This window comes from Myiozetetes cayanensis, unplaced genomic scaffold, assembly GCF_022539395.1.
Source record: "Myiozetetes cayanensis isolate MyiCay16 unplaced genomic scaffold, myiCay2020 scf20-37, whole genome shotgun sequence".
Lineage (NCBI taxonomy): Eukaryota > Metazoa > Chordata > Aves > Passeriformes > Tyrannidae > Myiozetetes > Myiozetetes cayanensis.
Window position 1 is genome coordinate 2856818 of NW_026087412.1, and position 15675 is coordinate 2872492.

Consider the following 15675-nt stretch of genomic DNA (forward strand, 5'->3'; position numbering starts at 1 on the left):
CGGCCCCAGCTGGGTTTACACAAAGCTGTCAGGCTGCTGTGCTGATGCTGCCCAGGCATGGACAAACTACCCCAACCAGCTCCACCAGCACTGGGAACGCAACTCCCAGCAGCCAGGGAACTGGGCTCGAAGGACGTGCAGAGCCACTCAGCACTTCCCAAAGCCCAGGGTGATACAGGAACCCCTGCACATCCCCAGGGCACCTGCTTCCAGAGGGCAGGATGGGTCACAGGAGCGTGGCAGCCCATGGAGCACCACATCACGGGGCTGGAGGTGGGCTGTGACACCAACCAGCTGCCTGCTAGACAAGCTTTCACACCCGCTGTGTTTTTGGTGGTACCATCACCTCTTCCTTCCCTGTGCAGACCAGATAGCCAAGCAGGATGCTCTGCAGCATCCAGCAGAGCCACACCGTGCTGGGTGTCTGCAGGAGTTCATTGCACAAGGTGGAACAGGAGAGCTCCACCAACATCCATTTCCCCTCTTAGGGTCCTGACACCCCTAGGGCAGAGCAACCACATCCCCACTGGGGTGCTGGACACCCAGGTGGGCTGGGATGCCCCCACAGTCAGTCCCCACCCACCCCAACCTGCTGCAAGGGAAGTCCGAATCATCGCCGGGAGAGACTCCTGGCTCCGAGCGCGTGGCGGGAGGGATAATCTGTTTAGGCTGCCGGCAGACGTAATCAGCCTGTCTCGGGTGGAGGCAGGGCTTGTTTTGTTCAGGCTTGGCAACTGAGCGGGAAGGGGAAGAAAAATGGATTGTTGCAACGAAGCTTCAGGCTCTGCCTGCAGCACTGAGAGCAGAGAGCCCTGGTGCACCAGGGAAGCAGTGCCAGGGTCCCAGCAGCCCCAGGAGAAAACTACACCCCCAACCTACACCAGGTGTTAACCCACGGTGGAACCCAGCCCACCACCCTTATGGGCTCAGCCCTGATATTCACCACAGAAGCCTCTCTGACAGCCTCTCTACCTACTGCTCCCCACACTCAGGGCAGCACAACACGGTCACAGCTCTCAGCCAGACCCACAGAGAGCACAGCCCCGGAGCAGGGACACTAAGGTCATTGTCCCCTGTGTGTTGACTCCTGACCCACTCAGGGCTCCCCAGAGCCAGGGACTCATCTCTGGCACAGCTCAAGGGAGAAGTCACCACAAACACTGTGGTTGCAACCTCAAAATAGGAAATCTGGGCGTTTTCAGCTCTGCTCTGCTCTTGGCTTTGCACACCTCGGAGCCAGGAGAACATCGCCGATGGGTGAGTCGGAGCAGCCGTCACCCGGCAGGAATGGGGAAGGTGACATGGTGTTCAGGGAGGGAATGGGACAAGATACACAAGCAGGCTTTCCTGCCCACAGCATGGCTTCTAGGAACTGAGAGGCAGGCATCGCTTAACATCCTGCGTGTTCCCAGCGGGATGCCACAGGGACCACCGGAGACCTGTGACCCCGGCCAGCGGGAGGCTCCGCAAACACCGCTGTGCTGCCCTGCGCTCCAGCAGCAATCCCAAGGGCCGGGATGCAGCCCAGCCCCGGTGGCTAAGCCGCTTACATCCCTGTTTCCCTGCCCACAAAGCATTTCCCCTCTGCTGTCTGTCACCTGGTGATGTGAAGGGGAGCAGGGTCAAGCCCCAGCACGGAGGCTGCAGTGCCACCAGCAAGCATCCACAACTATTCCCAGAGCAAATGCCCTCTCAATTCCCAACTTCACATCTGAGTGGCCACTCGCTGCCCCTGGGTTCAGCCCAAACAGTGATTTTTCCAGGACAACACCTGGGCATCTCCGGGGGACCACTCTGGATGTGTAGGGACAGTCCCCCTCCATCCACCTCCTGCCAAAACATTTTTGCATCAGCACAGGCTTGAGCTGACTGCTGCCAGAGTTGCAAACCCCAGGCCAGGCTTTCACCACCAACACAACTCCACAGGTAGGACGAGGCAAAACCAGACCGGACAGACTGGACCTTGAGCACAAGGAGCACCAGGTGCTGCTGCCATGGGGCAGCTGGTGGGCACTGTGCATGGCACAGCCCTCCTGGCGCACCGGGAGCACCAACCCAGCCACTGGTAAACTCCAAGAGACGGAGCTGCCCAGGCAGTTTTCTGCGTGGGCAGCAGGACTGACTGACCGACCGGAGGAACAGGAAGGGGAAAGGCTGAATTCACCCTTCGTGCAAACAGCCGGCCTCCTTCTGCAAACACCCCAGCTCTGGTCCCAGGGCTGCGCTCGGGTCTGAGCGCTGCCATCGGCTCAGGCAGTCGGAGCAGGACCTGGATGAGGCCAGATGGAGCATACACAGGCAATTTGTAAAGCAGCAGAAAAACGAAGTGGGACAGAACAGACTTCACAATTCCAGCTCCTCCTGGAGCAGCCCCGAAGCCGGCGTGCCCGGCAGCAAGCAGGCGTATCTAAACACTTCCCACCACTGGCCTTCCTCAGCGCCTGGGAGAAGCCACAACATCTCTCCAGAGTGGGATTTATCACTTTGCCGGCTGCCAGCGCAGATAAGGTGCGGCGCCATGCAAAAACCCAGCAGCAAGTCAGCCTGCAAAGGGGATGGTTCTCCAGCACCCAAAGGCGCCGCCACGGCCCTTCCCTTGGGCCACGTGGAGGGTTAAGTGCGCCCCAAACTGACCCCAGCACCCAACATGACACCCATCCCAAGCTCCTGCTGCGCTCCCATCACTCTCCAAGGGTGCGATGCTGCCTGGGGGTCACAGCCACCACGACCCTGCCCACCCCAGCCCCCCACACTGTGTCCCCCATGTCCCTGCCCTCCACGGACACCATCACAGGCAGGTTTGACATTTGCAGAGAATCTCCCCCTGTTCGGTCCTAATAATTAGTCAAGCAGAAGCAGATTTTTGCAGCGTGATACAAGCAGCAGGGAGCAGGGAATGCAAACGCGGGGGCTGCTTTCCAGGAAAGTGAGGGCTTTTTCTCCCACAGGGAGCAGGGGTGGAGGGAAAAGCGTGGCCAGGACATGATCCCTCACCCTGTCACCCTTTGGACAAGGCATGAAGCCAGGATTAGACCCCGGGCCCAGGGCATCCCAGCTCCATCAGTGCAATGTCCCAGACCAAAGCCAAGCCTGTGACCCAACGCTGACACGCTCCAGCCTCAGGGCTGCTGGCCTCCAGCTGCTCGGCATCCAAAACAGTAGGAAAGTGATAATGTCCAATGGAGAAGTGATGGAAATAACCACCCGCCACCACTGGGCAGGGGTGTCACAGGAGGAGGCAGTGGGAAAAAATCTACAAGCTCCATTTTCTAACTGGGTGGTCCTCTGGGCATCCATGCCACAATCTCAAGTAAAAAGGGAAAAAAAAAAAAAAAAGGCAACAAAAAAACCAACCAAAAAAATACTGGTAGCTGGAAAGACGTCCTAAAATTCCTCTATCTGTGCCAGTCCCCATGCCCCGGGAGAGCACACGCATAGAGAAAATTAAAAGTAACTGCTTTACACTCTGCTCTTCTTCCAATTCAGGCCAGGCAGAACTTTGAGGTTAATTCCCAGCCTGTCCCATGTTGTGGGGGCTTCATCTTACAGACCAAAGGCATGTGTGTGCAGGCATGGATCGGCCCAGGGCAGTTGGCATGGAGACCGTGGCACAGCGACACCCCCATGGTCCTGCAGAGCCCTGGGTGGCTGCTTGGGAAGAGGGTCTTGCTGGCCAGGCTGGTTTTCCCCTGGAGATGGAAGGGGGTCCCTAGGAACCATCCATCTTCCCAGGGCAGGCTCTGGAAAGTTGACCTCCACATGAGGTTTGCAGGTGGTTACAAGGGACCATGTGATACTGGCACAGGCAAGCCTTGCCAGGAAAGAGGGAATTCCCACGAAAAGGGAATTTCTCCCTTGCTGGGAAAGGAGCAGCATAAGGTGAGCTGGCAGTGGGTGGGTGGCACAGCCAGGAAAGAGCCACCATCAGCACAGTGTCTGCCAGGGACCAGGGGCCAGATCCTGCCACCGAACACAGGGTGATCCTGCACAGGATCACAGGACTCTGCTCACCCACGACCCACAACAACAGATTTTCCCAAAGGGAGAACAGACGCGGTGACTGACCCAGTTTTTCCCATGCACCCCAGAAGGTCAAACACGGATTAGGCCGGGGTGGGGGAGGGAGGTCAAGGGAACGTCACCTCCCACCTGCAGCCCTGGGGGGGAACAGTCATGTCTCCAACGGGTGGTGGGACCACATGTAGCTGCCCCAAATCGCACCGACCCCCGTCCGGCAGCACAGCCACGCACAAAAACAACTCGTGAACGCAGCGCTCCCGGGATTAGGGATTTAGCGTCCGCACAGCCCTTTGAAGTTGGAAGCGCTAAGTCTGATTATTATTAGAGAGCTCCAGCTCATTAATCCTGATGTTTGGGGCTGGATTTCCCCCCTCCCAGCCCCATTCCTAAGCCGGTTCCCGAGTACGACGGAAATCCACTACTACCACTAAATATTTGTGACTCTTTGCAAACACGCTCCGGGTCTCTGCCCCAGCGGTTCCAGCAGCCCGGAGCAGCCGGGAAGGCGCGGGGGGCAGCTCCTAACACCCACACAGGTATTTTTATCTAATAAAAATCCAAAAGAGACACCAGTGCGTAAGTGTGAAGTACCTTCACCTTTCCTGCAAGCCAAGTACAAAGGTCAGATGACTCCCAAAGACTTTTCTAGCCTGACTCTAGGTAATCACCAACACCGTCCCTGTCCATGGGGCAAGAGGGACATGCTGAGCATGGAGCCCCCACGCTGCTGTGTGGGACCCCCCACTCGCCCCGACCCAAAACCAAGCTTAAAAAAAAAGAATTAAAAAGGCAGAAGCATTCAGAGGCGTTAAATGAACCGTTATTCCTGGGTGTGCACACCCCCACGCCCAGCCAGGCTCCTCGCTGCTGCAGCACCTCCGACACGGGGCACAGACCGGGAGGGGAGGCGGGCAGGGTGGCGGGGACGCGCCGGGTTAGGGGGGAGCAGCGAGCGCTCTGGGGCTGCTCGGCGGGGCGGGAGGGTGCGTGCGTGCATCACACGCCGCCACAGCCACCATCTTATCTGGGAAGCGGGATTACTTCACCCCAGCTGCGAGGGAGAAGCCGAGCGGGGGGATTGCGCCGTTTTCCCAACCGGAGCCCCCCGCGGGCGCGGGGCCGACCCCGACCCCACGGGAGCCGGACGTGGGAGCAGCTCCCCCCCCCACACCCCCCGAAGGGCCACCCACCATCCCGGAGGGAACAAAGCCAGCGAGGGGCTGCCCCAAACACGGCCCTGGGTCCCCGAGGAGGCGGGAGGCCCCCCCATGGCAGGGCAGGCCGGCGCTGTGGGGGTGCGTGCAACGATTCGAGCCCCCCGCAACCCTCCCGCCCCAATGAAAAATAAATTTCACCGCACCGGGAGGCAGCGCAACCCCCAGCGGGGCAGCGGGAAGGGGCCGGCCGGGAGCGGGGGGCTCTTCCCGAGCCCCCTCCGGGACGGCTCCTTTGTCTGGGCACGGCCGCGGCGCTCCCCGCCGCCCGCCCCTTCCCGCACACACCACGGCATTTTTTCCAGTTACATTTTTTCCATATTAGCCCTCAGATTTCACGATGCGCGCCCCCACCACCACCACCCCTTTCCCCGGCTCCGCCGCCCCCCCAGCGAGCGCAGCAATATGTCTGATCTCATTGCCATAATAGGATCGGGAGCGGGGATGGCAGCCCTGGCCCAGAAAGGTGTGGGAGGAGGGAGGGCGGCCCTGCTCCCCCACACCCCGACCCCACAGATGGGCCCCCGTGCCCCAAAACACCACCCGTGTCCCCTGCCATGGGTACGCGGGTCCTGGGCCTGTGTCAGGCCTGGGAGGAAGAGGGGAAGGAAGAGGGGAAGGAAGAGGGGAAGGAAGAGGGGAAGGAAGAGGGGAAGGAAGAGGGGAAGGAAGAGGGGAAGGAAGAGGGGAAGGAAGAGGGGAAGGAAGAGGGGAAGGAAGAGGGGGAAGGAAGAGGGGGAAGGAAGAGGGGAAGGAAGAGGGGAAGGAAGAGGGGAAGGAAGAGGGGAAGGAAGAGGGGAAGGAAGAGGGGAAGGAAGAGGGGAAGGAAGAGGGGAAGGAAGAGGGGAAGGAAGAGGAGGAAGGAAGAGGAGGAAGGCCCAGCCCTGGCAGCCCCCCAGCGCTCGGCCCTTCTCGGGAAGGCACTGGGGTCCCCTTTCCATGCCCCCGGGAAAGCTAGGGGCTGTAGGGCAGCGGGTTCATGTCCGGCACGGAGGGAATGTTTTGTTTGCAGCCGAGTTTTTCCCAGGACTTTTGGGATTGTGTGATGGAGGCCACAGGACCCCCCCCACCTGCTGCTCGGCACCCTAAGAGGGGACAGGATCACCAGAAGTGCCAGCGCTGGGCCCCAAATGGCCTCAAGGGGTGAGGCCCCAGGGGAGGTGGCACTGGGGTGTGCCATGGCCTAAGGGACCAGTGGACACTGTGGGTGTCTCACTGGACACCTGGGAACCTGTGGGGTCAGCAGGCATCCCATGGGATCGCAGGACACCCTATGGGACCAGAGAGCACCCACAGGTTCCTGGACATCCCACAGGCTTCACAAATACGTGCGGGTCCCTGTGCTATCTGTGGGGTCAGCAGACACCCTATGGGACCACACACCACCCATGGGGTCAGCAGGCACCCCATGGGACTCCTTAACATTTTATGGGACCAGAATGCACCCACGGGGCTCCTGAATACCCCACAGGATCCATGGATACCTGTGGGTCACTGTGCTATCCATGGGGTCAACAGGCACCCATGGGGCTCCTGGACACTTTACAGGACCAGAGTGCACCCATGGAGCTCCTGAACACTCCATGGAATATCGGGACACCAGTGGGTCCCTGCGCTATTTGTGGGGTCAGAAGGCACCCCACGGGATCACTGGATACCCTGCGGCACCAGAGAGCACCCATTGGGTTCCTGAGCACGCCATAGGATCCATGAATACCTCTGGGTCCCTGTGGTGTCCCTGGGGTCAGCGGGCACCCCATGGGACCCTGCAGCACCTCTGACAGCCCACGATACCCATGGGAGCAGCAGGTACCCAAAGGACCCTACAATATCTATGTGACCAGCAGGCACCCCATGGAATCCCTCGGGATCCTGTGCTAACCATGGGACCAGCAGGCACCCATGGGACCCTGTGCTATCCATGGGATCCCAGGACATCCATGGGACCCTATACTATCTATACGATCCTGAGCTATCCCTGGCGACACGCATGGGACCCTAAGCTGACAAGGGGACCCCAAGGAACCTGTGGGACCTCAGGGTACAGTGGAGACCCCACGGAGACCCAGGACGCCCCGGCGACGGGGTCCCAGGGCGTATTTCGGGGAGAAAACCGCGGGGTTTTGGGGGGGCAAGATCCCACCTGGTTGAGGTCCTCGTCGTTGAGCAGGTGGGACTCGCGGGGCTTGAAGCAGTTCTGGCACTTGCTCTTGTTGAAGATGTTGGCCTGGAACTTCCTGCAGGGATTGTCCTTGGCGGCCATGGCGCGGCCCGCGCCCGCTGCGCGCCCGCTCAGCGCCCGGCGGAGCGCCCGTCCGCCGCGCCCATCGCCGCCGCCCCGCGCCCGCGGGGGGCGTCACGCCAGCGCCGAGACCGGCACAAACCTCCCCCCTCTCCCCAGCGAACGCAGCAGGGGAGAAAAAAAAAAATAAAAAAACAAAAACCGGGAGCGAAGCGCAAGGGCGGCCGCCTCCGCTGCGGCTCAGCGGGCGCGCATGGCCCGGGCGGCGCGGCGGGGCGCGGGGAGGGGGCGGCGCTGCCCGCGCCCTGCGGGGCCGGGCGGGACGGGGAGGGGCGGTGCGAGGGGGTCGCTGCGGTGCGGGGACGGGGGTCCGTGCGGGGCGGGGCGGGACCGGGGTGCGGGCGCTGCGGGAGCCGCTCCCGACTGCGCCGCCCGCAAAGTTTCCAGCGCCTCGGAGCCAGGCGGAAAAGGGGGCGGGGCCGCCGAGCTGACGGACAGGCCCACCCGCCAATGGAGGAGCGCGGCCGCCGCTAACAAAAGGCCATCCTGGCCAATAGGAGGAGAGAAGAGGGGAGGGCGTGGCCGCGGGAGGAGGGCGGGGCGATTACAGCTGGGGGTGGGGCCGGCCCGGCTCGGCTCGGCTCTGCTGGGCCCGGCTCGGCCAGGCTGGACTTCATAGGCTCAACCTGGCACTGATCGGCTTGCCTTGGCCCGGCTCTGTTAGGTTGGACTTCATAGGCTCAGCCTGGCACTGATTGGCTCGCCTTGGCCCGGCTTGCCTGCCTTCGGCCCAAGTCAGTTCAGCTTGACTTGGCTCAGCCCAACACAGCTGGGCTAGGCTTGACTTGGTTCTGCTCAGCACAGCTCAGCTCCCTGCAGCCTGGCTCAGCTCAGCTCAGCCTGGCACAGCTCAACTTAGCTTGGTTCAGCTCGGCTCAGCTTAGCACGGCACAGCTTGGTTTGGTGCAGCTCAGCATGGATTGGCCCAGTCCAGCTCAGTGCAGCTGGGCTTCGTTCAGTGCAGCTTGTCCTGGATGAGGTTGGCTTGGCTCGGCTCAGCTCAGCTAGGCTTTGTTTGACTCAGCTCTCTCAGCCCCCTGCACTCTGCCCTGCCACGCACAGACCCCTCTCCTACAGCACAGTGACCCCCCCACAATCCCACACACAACCCAGGCCCCCCAGCAGCGGGACACTCAGTGGCACCGCCCCAAGGTGACAAACCATTGACCCCAGCTCCATTCCCAGCCCTGGGCACAGCCCAGCCCTGGCACAGGTGGGCACACTGGGGGTCATCACCCCTTGCACACCCAAATTCAGTGAGGGCAATACGGTCTCACACCCCGAGGCATCTCTGTGACCTGCAGCACTGGGGACCTGCTGAGGACAAAGCAGGGACAGGGTTGCACGTCCCACCTCAGCCACATCCCCTCTGTGCCACCATCCTGGGGCCAGCTGGGAACTCCTGTTTGTCCAGTGAGTTTTTATCCGGTGGAAACCGGCAGGTAAACACACCCGACCGGGTGATAAGGACCCGGTGTGAGGCCACGGGTTTGGCCTCCCAGCTCTGCACCTGGAGAGCCCCAACTCTGCACAAAAGGGCCGGGGCAGGAACCTTGGTGCCTGTGGGGCATCACTGGGGCAGAAGAGAGGTGAGAATGCTGACCCTGGAGCAGGGGAACAGGGCAAAGGTGCCAAATGGCACCTCCAAAATGCACCCAAGACCAGCATGTCCCACCACACCCAGATGCTGCTGTGGCACACCGTGTCTCCTGCTCACCCCCATATTCCCCGCTGGCATGGGGACAGGGCCCTGCTATAAGGAAGAACTTCATGGACCTTCCTGGATTTTTGGGACCAGGAAAAACCCATCAGAGAAGAGGCGGTGGCGTGGTCCCCTCGCAGCCGGCGCTGCCCCGCTGTTTGATGTGGGACCTGGCCTGGGCGGCCTCGCCACGCCGGCTCCGCGCTGTCATCCCCACTAAATAAAGCCCAGCACAATTGCCTGCTTGTTTATTAATTTTTGCTCCATCAAAGGCAGCTTTAATCTTCTCTCTCCCTCCTGCCATGGCCGCTTGCAGTGTGCACCGTGTGCCATGGCTTGGGATGGGACAGCAGATCTGTGGGTCTGACCCTGCTCCAACACCAGCGATTCCAGTGCAGCCTCACCCAGCCCTGAGCCCACACGATGCTCCCAGGCTGAAGGTGACCACACACCACCAGTTTGGGTGGATTTTCCCCCTTTTTTCTTGATACTGATATTATAAAAGCAGCCCAACCCTTCCCCAAGGAGGGAGGATTTTCCCCTCTGGGATTTACCGACCCTGCTGCCCTTGCTGTGGGTCCAGGGTTCACCTGGCACATGACTGCAGGAATCCTGCTCTTTGGAGAAGGGTGGGTGATTTTCCCAACCAGCTCTTGTCCTTCTTTGATCCCGCTTTCCTCCCTCCCTCCTTCCATCCCCAGTGTTGGATTATTCTCTGCCACATCCCTTGCTGAGGACTCGGCTTGCCCTGTATCCCACAGCTCCTACAGATGCCCAGCATTTTTTTTTTTCCATTGGAAAGCTCCTCTGCAGCTCCATGGACACCTCCACGTGCTGTCCTCGTGGTCCGCACCTCCTCAGGGCACGGACCCCATGGACTGTGGGGTCCCTCCAGGAGCAAAGGGGCTGCTCTTTCCACAGTGCCACAGGGCCCTGTCCCCTCAGAAAAGGGCACGGTGTTGGCCCAGGGCACGGAGGAGGGAGCAGGGCTGGCGTCTCCCGTCCTCAGGCTGCGCCTGCCCTGAGACGCGGCCGAGCTGCTCCGTGGCTCGGGGCCACGACCTGGCACCACACACAGCCCTGCCGGAGCCGGCAGCACCTCGCGGGAAGCGGCTGGTGCCGGGGCTGGCTCCAGCCTCTCCAAAAATCCAGCTGAACGGGAGAGGCCTCTCCGCAAACCTGTCGGGCCGCATTCAGCGTTCGCGCGCCGCCGGCCGCCCGTGTGCCACGCTCGGTGGCTGCTGGAAACTCGCTGCTGAGGACATGCCCTGCGTGCCCCAGATCCTGCCACGGCCACAGCACCGAGGTCCCCCACGTGTGCCATGGTGGCAGCTGTCCCGGCCCATCATGCCCCCATTGCCACCGCCACGGGTTGGGGCTGCTGTGTGTAACAGGTCTCTGCAGCCCAGAGCCAGCGTGGAGCAGTTTTCTCAAATGAGGGCAATTAAAATAATGGGAAAATGGAAAGTATTTGTCAGGGCTCTGCAGTGGCACAGGGGGAAGGCGCCGTGGTGAGTCAGCCCTCCAAGCCAAAGCCCCAGCGCCAGGTAAACAAGCTGAAAACCAGGAGGTGTTAGTCACCGGCTCCGGCTGTGCCGGCCCCAGCCCGGGAAGGGCATTGGCAAAACCCTCCAGCTCTGGGAAGGGGTTTGGTGCCACCAAACCCCACCAGCGAGACGAGAGCAGCACCCACTCCCTGTCACGGTGTGGAGATCCCAGCAGGACCATCCATTGCCTCTGCTCGCAAGGGTGTACCGGGATGGGGATGTGGTACTTGTGGCTGTGCCGTGTTTTGCCAGCAAAGCTGTGATGTAGCACATTTTTCCGCAGGGCCGGGTGCTGCCGGGGCAGGAGAGGACAGCCAGGTGCTCCTCCCGGGTGGCCATCGCTCCCCACGGGACCTTGGGCAAGTCATTTAATCCCTCTGTGCCGCCACCTCGCCGTCATTACGGTGGAGCCAGACGGATGGATGCCCAGGGGAGAGGGCAGGAGTCGTTGTTTAAAGCCAGCAAGCCCTGCGATCCCCTCTGGATCCAGGCTGGGACACAGTGGCACCTCTGAGGGCTCCCATCCTCCTGCCCTGCTCCAACCTGTAGGATGCTGGATGCTGGTTGTGTGGGGATACAGAGCCCCCAGCACAGCTGTGCCTGGGGAGTATCTGGCAGGGGAACCACTGATCAAGGGAGGCTTGAATGGTCCTCAAACCACTCTGTGTCTTATAGGGGTAAAACCCACAGGTTAGAAATCCACATAGAGTGAAAAACACCCTCACAGATGGAGGATGCATCTTCTATGGAGCTAGAATAGAGCTCCATGGAGGATGGTCCAGAGCAGGTTTCACACATACACACAGAGGCTTGAGCTTCTCCCAGAAGCTACAGTAAATCCTGTCCCACCGAGCAGAGCTTTCCTCTTGTCCAGAGATGCCAAATGTCTGTGAGTTCATACCCTTCTCCTACAACTGATTATTTACCCTTCCAGTTGGGTTATCAGTGGGTCCCGTGGCTGCTGCTGCCATTGAACCTCACCACGCTTTAGCAGGAAAGATCCATATCTTTTGTTCCCACACGTGTCTCCCCACCTTTATGCTGGGCCCTGCCTGGCGGCCTGGGCAGAGGGGAGCCCCCTGTGATCCCCTCTCACCTCAGCATCCCTGCTAAAAACATCATCCCATGCAAATTCGGGTCCTCTCAGCCTCCTCCATCGCTCGCCCCCTTGGCCACCACCCCGGAGCTGCCAGTGCAGCCGTCGGATGTCTGCTCTGCTGACTCCATATAATGCAAGTTTTACAAATGGAAATGTCACATGGCCCTAAATTAAATACTTTGGAGAAACCCATTATAATGCAGCAGCACAATTAGCTTTATCAGCCAGCCCAGAGTCATGCCAAAAACCAAAGCCGACTCACTTGACAGGAGCTGCCATCCATGAAACCAAGCTAACGACCTTAATTATATTTTTAGCTTCTAATTTTTGGCTGACAGTATCCCCAATTACCCAGCCCATAATTTGTGCAGGGACTGCGATCAGCCTTACCTGGTCTGTAATTCCCAGGGTCAGCCTTTTTATCCCTTTTAAATATTAGACTCCCACTGGCTGCCCTCCAGCCCTCTGGAATTTCCCCAGGGTTTTTAGTGTTAAAAATTAGCAGCAGAGCTCCTGGGCAGGCTGCAAGTCCCTCCCTGAGAGGGTCCTGCTAGGAACGCCTCTCCTGAGAAAACCCAGTGGTGTCGGGGATGGGGACAGGGAGTTGTTGCCACCAGGTTAAAGCTCCACGTAATCTGATCAGCTGCTCTGACCAAAGATTGCTCTTTGACTCATCTCCCTTATCTGCCACCCACGCTTTACACCTCAGCACACAGCCCTGGCACTGAACCCTCCTTTCCCTGCTCCTTCCCTACGCATTTGTAGGGTTTCATCCTCGCTTCCACGTTAGCCCTCAGCCAAACCAGGTCCTTTCCTGTCTGTCTATCCCTGCTCTCCAGTTGGCTACCAGGTTTGGGGACCCAGCCCTGAGCACAGCCTGGTTTTTGGTAGTGCTTCCCTTTCCTGACCTGTGCCAGGTTTTGGCAAGGAGGCTCTTGCAGCATCACCCTGCTGATGAACAGGGACACCTCTGGAGCCTGGGTCACCCCGGGTCTCACCACAGTGCCTGTGAGGGGCAGACCCTTGGCACAGGCACTGGAAGTGTCCAAGGCCAAGCTGGACAGAGCTTGGAGCAACCTGGTCTAGTGGAAGGTGTCCCTTCCCATGGCAGGGGGTTGGAACAAGATGAATCTTAAAGTCCATTCCAACCCAAACCATTCCACGGCGCTGTGATCCCTCTTGGCCCCTGGCCTGGCTGGTGAAGGCAGGGTCAGAGGGGCCAGCTCGAGGATTTTCAGGCTGCAAGGGCAGCCAGAGCACCAGCACCCAGCAGGAGCCAGGCTGGGCTGGCCAAGGGTGCCATCTCCTGGGGACAGCCCCACACAGCCGGGCCCAGCATCGCACCCGGGTGCGGGACAGGCACCTCTGGGTGCAGGAGTGGGGGAGCTGGAGCTGCACCCCGAGGCTCCCCATCCACCCAGGCGCTGCCGTGAGCTCCTAATAGGGGCACTGCGGGCAGGGCAGGCAGGCAGGGCTGCTGGAAACGTGGCCACAAGCACACTGTGGTGGTTCTTCCTGCACAGATCCTGCACAGACACCCAGTGTATCTTCATAGATCCAGCTGTGCACCAAGAAACCAGGCAGTGCTGGTGGCTGTTTGCAGCACCAACCCCATGAGCTGGGTCATGTAGAGGCTCTGTTTGCCACGAGGCATCGGTGGCACTGGTAGGGCAGGGATGACGGCCAGGCAGAGCCCAGGGGACAGCACAGCCCAACTCTAGAGCATCCGAGGGGGATTAGGGTGACAGAAATGAGTCCTCAGCAGCCGTGCTCGGAGCCATCTGCTGGCAGTTGCGACCCTAAAGGGCTCCTCCTCCCCTCCCTCCCCTCATGGCCCCTTTTTTCGGGTCCCAGAGGGAGCATGTGTGAGAGCAAATGCCTTGGCCGAGGTGCAGGGACTACAAAAGGCAGATGGGCTGGGGGGAGGCTGGGAGGGAAATATCCTGGCAAAGCTGCTCAAAGGGAAGGCAAAGAACCCGCCAAAATTTTCAGAGCCAAACATTATCCACCCTGTCTGCCTGTTACCTACAGCTCTCCTTGCAGCACTGCCACCGGGGCAAGAGCCCTGAGTTAAAATACCTGTTATTGTTGGGACAAAACTGGGTTCTATCATCCCAAACAGACTGTGGCACCTCTGCAGCCATGAGCAGGTGGGCCCTGAAGGAGGCAAAACAACGTGGGGGGATGCAGAGGGGCCGTGCAAATGAATCCAAAGGGATGCATCGCACTGGGAGGATGCATGGGGAGCTGCTGATTGATGCTCTGGGGAACCAGTGAACACAGCAAAGGAAAGGTTTAACTCAGGAACCCAGAGCAGGGGGCTGGAGGCTGCTGCCTGATCCCCTGCTGAGCACAGGCACAACCCCAGGCAGGGCAGAGCCAGCAGCCACCACCTTGGCTGTGAGATGGCAGCTCACAGGGGACCATGTCTGGAGGTGTTTGAGAGCCACACAACAACCCCAGGGGCTGTGGGAGGGGTGATGCTGTTTGGGGCACAAAGGGTCAGACCTTGGAGCTCCAGTCCAGCACACACCAAGAATTCTAAAGCAGAAACCACACTGCCTGATCCCTGCTCAGCGAGGAGGCACAAACCACCCCCAAGTGCTTCTCACTTCCCTCTTGAAGGCTCACCAGGGTGGAAACTGCAAGTCTCTGGCTGCTATTTACAGAGGTGAGTTTCCCCTGCAAAACCCCGAGAGCCAGAGGGCTCGGGCCATTGCTCCAGGGCCACTGTTCAGGGTCCATGCTCTGCCACACTCAACCAGCCCAGGTAATGCCAAAATCACAATTTCCTTCACCATCAGCTTCATCTCTGCACGGAAAAGGGCCCCAGGCTCTGCCCTCTGCCCGGGCACAGCACGAATGGGATGACTCTGCACGTGGACAGCCACCAGCTGCCTGCAAAGGTGCATTTTGCCCCCAAGCCCTCACACCACACAACCCCCCTTCCAGTGCCTCTGCCTTCCACTCCCTCCCAGGACACTCCACACATCTTCCCAGTGGGGGACACTCAACCCCAGAACAATCCCACCCCTTTCACCAGGTGCACAGCCACGCACGTGGCAGAGTGCAGGAGCTGCAGAGTCCCCGTGGCCACGGTGCCGCCTCTCCTGGTCCTCACTCCAAGCCCTGCGGTCCATGGGATGGTGCTGATCTCCCTCCCTCCTGCAGGATGTGATGGGCCACATCCAGCCTTGGGGTGCTGCATTCCTCTGCCCTGGGCTTTGTTCCCTGTGAGAAGGTTCAGCTTCTGATGTCCCTGCAATGGACAAGGCAGGAAAACATTCTGATGAGTTGCAGCTCACCATGGCAAGCACAAAGTAGGAGTTTTTGAACCGAGCAGAAAAAACCCTTGGTGCCGCTCCACTGACATTTATAGTAACAGGTATTGCTGTTTCCTTCCTCATTCAGCAGTTTCTGCAGAAAGGTCCCTCTGGACCGAGCTGAGTCACTGCTCCACTGTGCTCCCAGCACCCCGTGCCCCTTCCCGGCACCACAGACAAGGCACAGCCCTGCCCAGCCCCTCTGCAGGAAATGGAGAATCCTCTGGAGGTTTCCAGCAGCACAGAGGTGGCTCTTTAACACTGTGAAACCAAGCTGTGTTATTCATGCCTTGTGCTTGAGCCCAGTCAGAACCTTCATTGTCCATGCAGGACACAGCACAGACATGGACACACCAGAGAAAATCAGTGCTTAAAGCATCATGTTGGGGCCCACGAGATGAGTTGTGAGCAGGAGACGAAACAGTGGTGTGGGCTGAGCACCCTGTGGACAGGGAAAGGATGGATGCC

The 15675-nt window shown here is 59.9% G+C and overlaps 1 protein-coding gene across 10 annotated transcripts in view; it reads right to left on the reverse strand.

Annotated features, from left to right (window-relative positions):
* The window catches only part of MPRIP (myosin phosphatase Rho interacting protein), a 79290-nt gene extending 71500 nt beyond the window's left edge, over positions 1-7790 (reverse strand). For 4 of the 10 annotated variants that reach the window (XM_050317862.1, XM_050317859.1, XM_050317861.1 and 1 more), the window contains exon 1: positions 7378-7788. In XM_050317862.1, coding sequence (XP_050173819.1) covers positions 7378-7497 — 120 coding nt within the window. In that variant the 5' untranslated portion in view covers positions 7498-7788. Of the gene's footprint in view, positions 1-7377 lie in introns of all 10 variants that reach the window. The other 6 variants (XM_050317864.1, XM_050317860.1, XM_050317863.1 and 3 more) reach the window with 6 other exon arrangements.
* Between the last annotated feature and the right edge of the window lie 7885 nt (positions 7791-15675).